The sequence below is a fragment of the Sinocyclocheilus rhinocerous genome, unplaced genomic scaffold (genome assembly GCF_001515625.1).
Source record: "Sinocyclocheilus rhinocerous isolate Xijiao unplaced genomic scaffold, SAMN03320098_v1.1 scaffold1310, whole genome shotgun sequence".
In the NCBI taxonomy this organism is placed as follows: Eukaryota; Metazoa; Chordata; class Actinopteri; order Cypriniformes; family Cyprinidae; genus Sinocyclocheilus; species Sinocyclocheilus rhinocerous.
Window position 1 is genome coordinate 540,008 of NW_015635534.1, and position 1,254 is coordinate 541,261.

Genomic DNA, 1,254 nt, shown 5'->3' on the forward strand with positions numbered 1-1,254 from the left:
GAAGCCGTGGTTTACAGTGAATTTATAACAGCTAAGGGGGTTTTAGGCATGACGCAAACAACGCCCCTTAGCTGTTATAAATTCACTGTAAACCACGGCTTCTTGGGGCTTATTGCTTTAATTACTAGAAGAAAAACTAAAACTAATAAAAATGACAAAAAACTCCTAAATAAATTCAAAGTGCACACAGAAAATCTCAAAATCAAATCTAATTCAAAATATTAATATTAAATATGATCGTTCTCTGGGTTGTGTTGCAGGGATCGATGTGTGGAACCCGGCGTTTGACGTCACTCCTCACCAGCTGATCACGGGCGGCATCATCACCGAGCTCGGCGTGTTCCTACCGTCTGAACTGCAGGCCGCTCTGACGGGGAGACTCACGGCTCTGTAGGGCACTCGCTCTCCTCATGTTTTCACCTCACTGTGGTGGAAGTTGCACCTTTACTTACACACACAAGCGTCGGCACCGAGGTGTAAACAAGGTATACTAGGCACGTTCGATTCAATTCAACACTTACGACGTGGAATAACACCATGTGACACACTTGTACAACCCAGGGATGCTTGTAAACACACACACTCACACACACACACACACACACACAAGTACGTTCTCCTTCTCTCTGTGTGTACAGCTCATGTCACGTCATCTCATGTCTTGTTCCTTTTTCCACTCGTTTCTTCCCCTCTATCTGGCTCAGCTCCAGTTTTTAACAGGAAGTGTTTCACAGAGGTGGTAAACAGTGTAGAACTTTCAGAGTATTTCAAAATAAAAGTCATACGATGAATACGGGTCAGCTGATATCCTTTAAGGGGGAACCTCATGAACGCTGTCCGGGTCGTATTTCACCCCAAAATCAAATGGAAAAGTAAGAAATTACATTTTTTATAAAGTAAACAAAGCTTATTTTAGAACTATTAAGAAAGATGTTGCGTTGTGATTTTAATGACACTTAAATATTTTTAAAATCCCTCCATATTCTCAGTAATGTAATACAGAAAAAAATCTATTTAACTAAATTTTAGATTAAACATATTATATAATATTAAACAATATTGTGTTGTATTACTATAATATTTTACTGTAATATTGTAAAAAAATAATACTATATTACAGTAATGAGAATCCTAATAAAGATATTTTTAAATATTCTCAAAAGAACATTCCAAAAACAGTAAAAAAAAAAAAAAAACTTCACCTCCAAACTTTTAAAACGGTAGTGTCTTTTTTTTTTTTTTTTTTTTTTTTTT

The 1,254-nt window shown here is 36.4% G+C and overlaps 1 protein-coding gene and 1 long non-coding RNA gene across 3 annotated transcripts in view; one reads left to right on the top strand and one right to left on the bottom strand.

Annotated features, from left to right (window-relative positions):
• mri1 (methylthioribose-1-phosphate isomerase 1) overlaps positions 1-975 on the top strand; it is a 14,719-nt gene extending 13,744 nt beyond the window's left edge. For both annotated transcript variants that reach the window (XM_016561580.1, XM_016561579.1), the window contains exon 6: positions 261-975. In XM_016561580.1, coding sequence (XP_016417066.1) covers positions 261-394 — 134 coding nt within the window. In that variant the 3' untranslated portion in view covers positions 395-975. The remainder of the gene's footprint in view (positions 1-260) is intronic.
• LOC107747152 (uncharacterized) overlaps positions 1-1,254 on the bottom strand; it is a 20,885-nt gene that overhangs the window by 16,885 nt on the left and 2,746 nt on the right. The window lies entirely within an intron of this gene.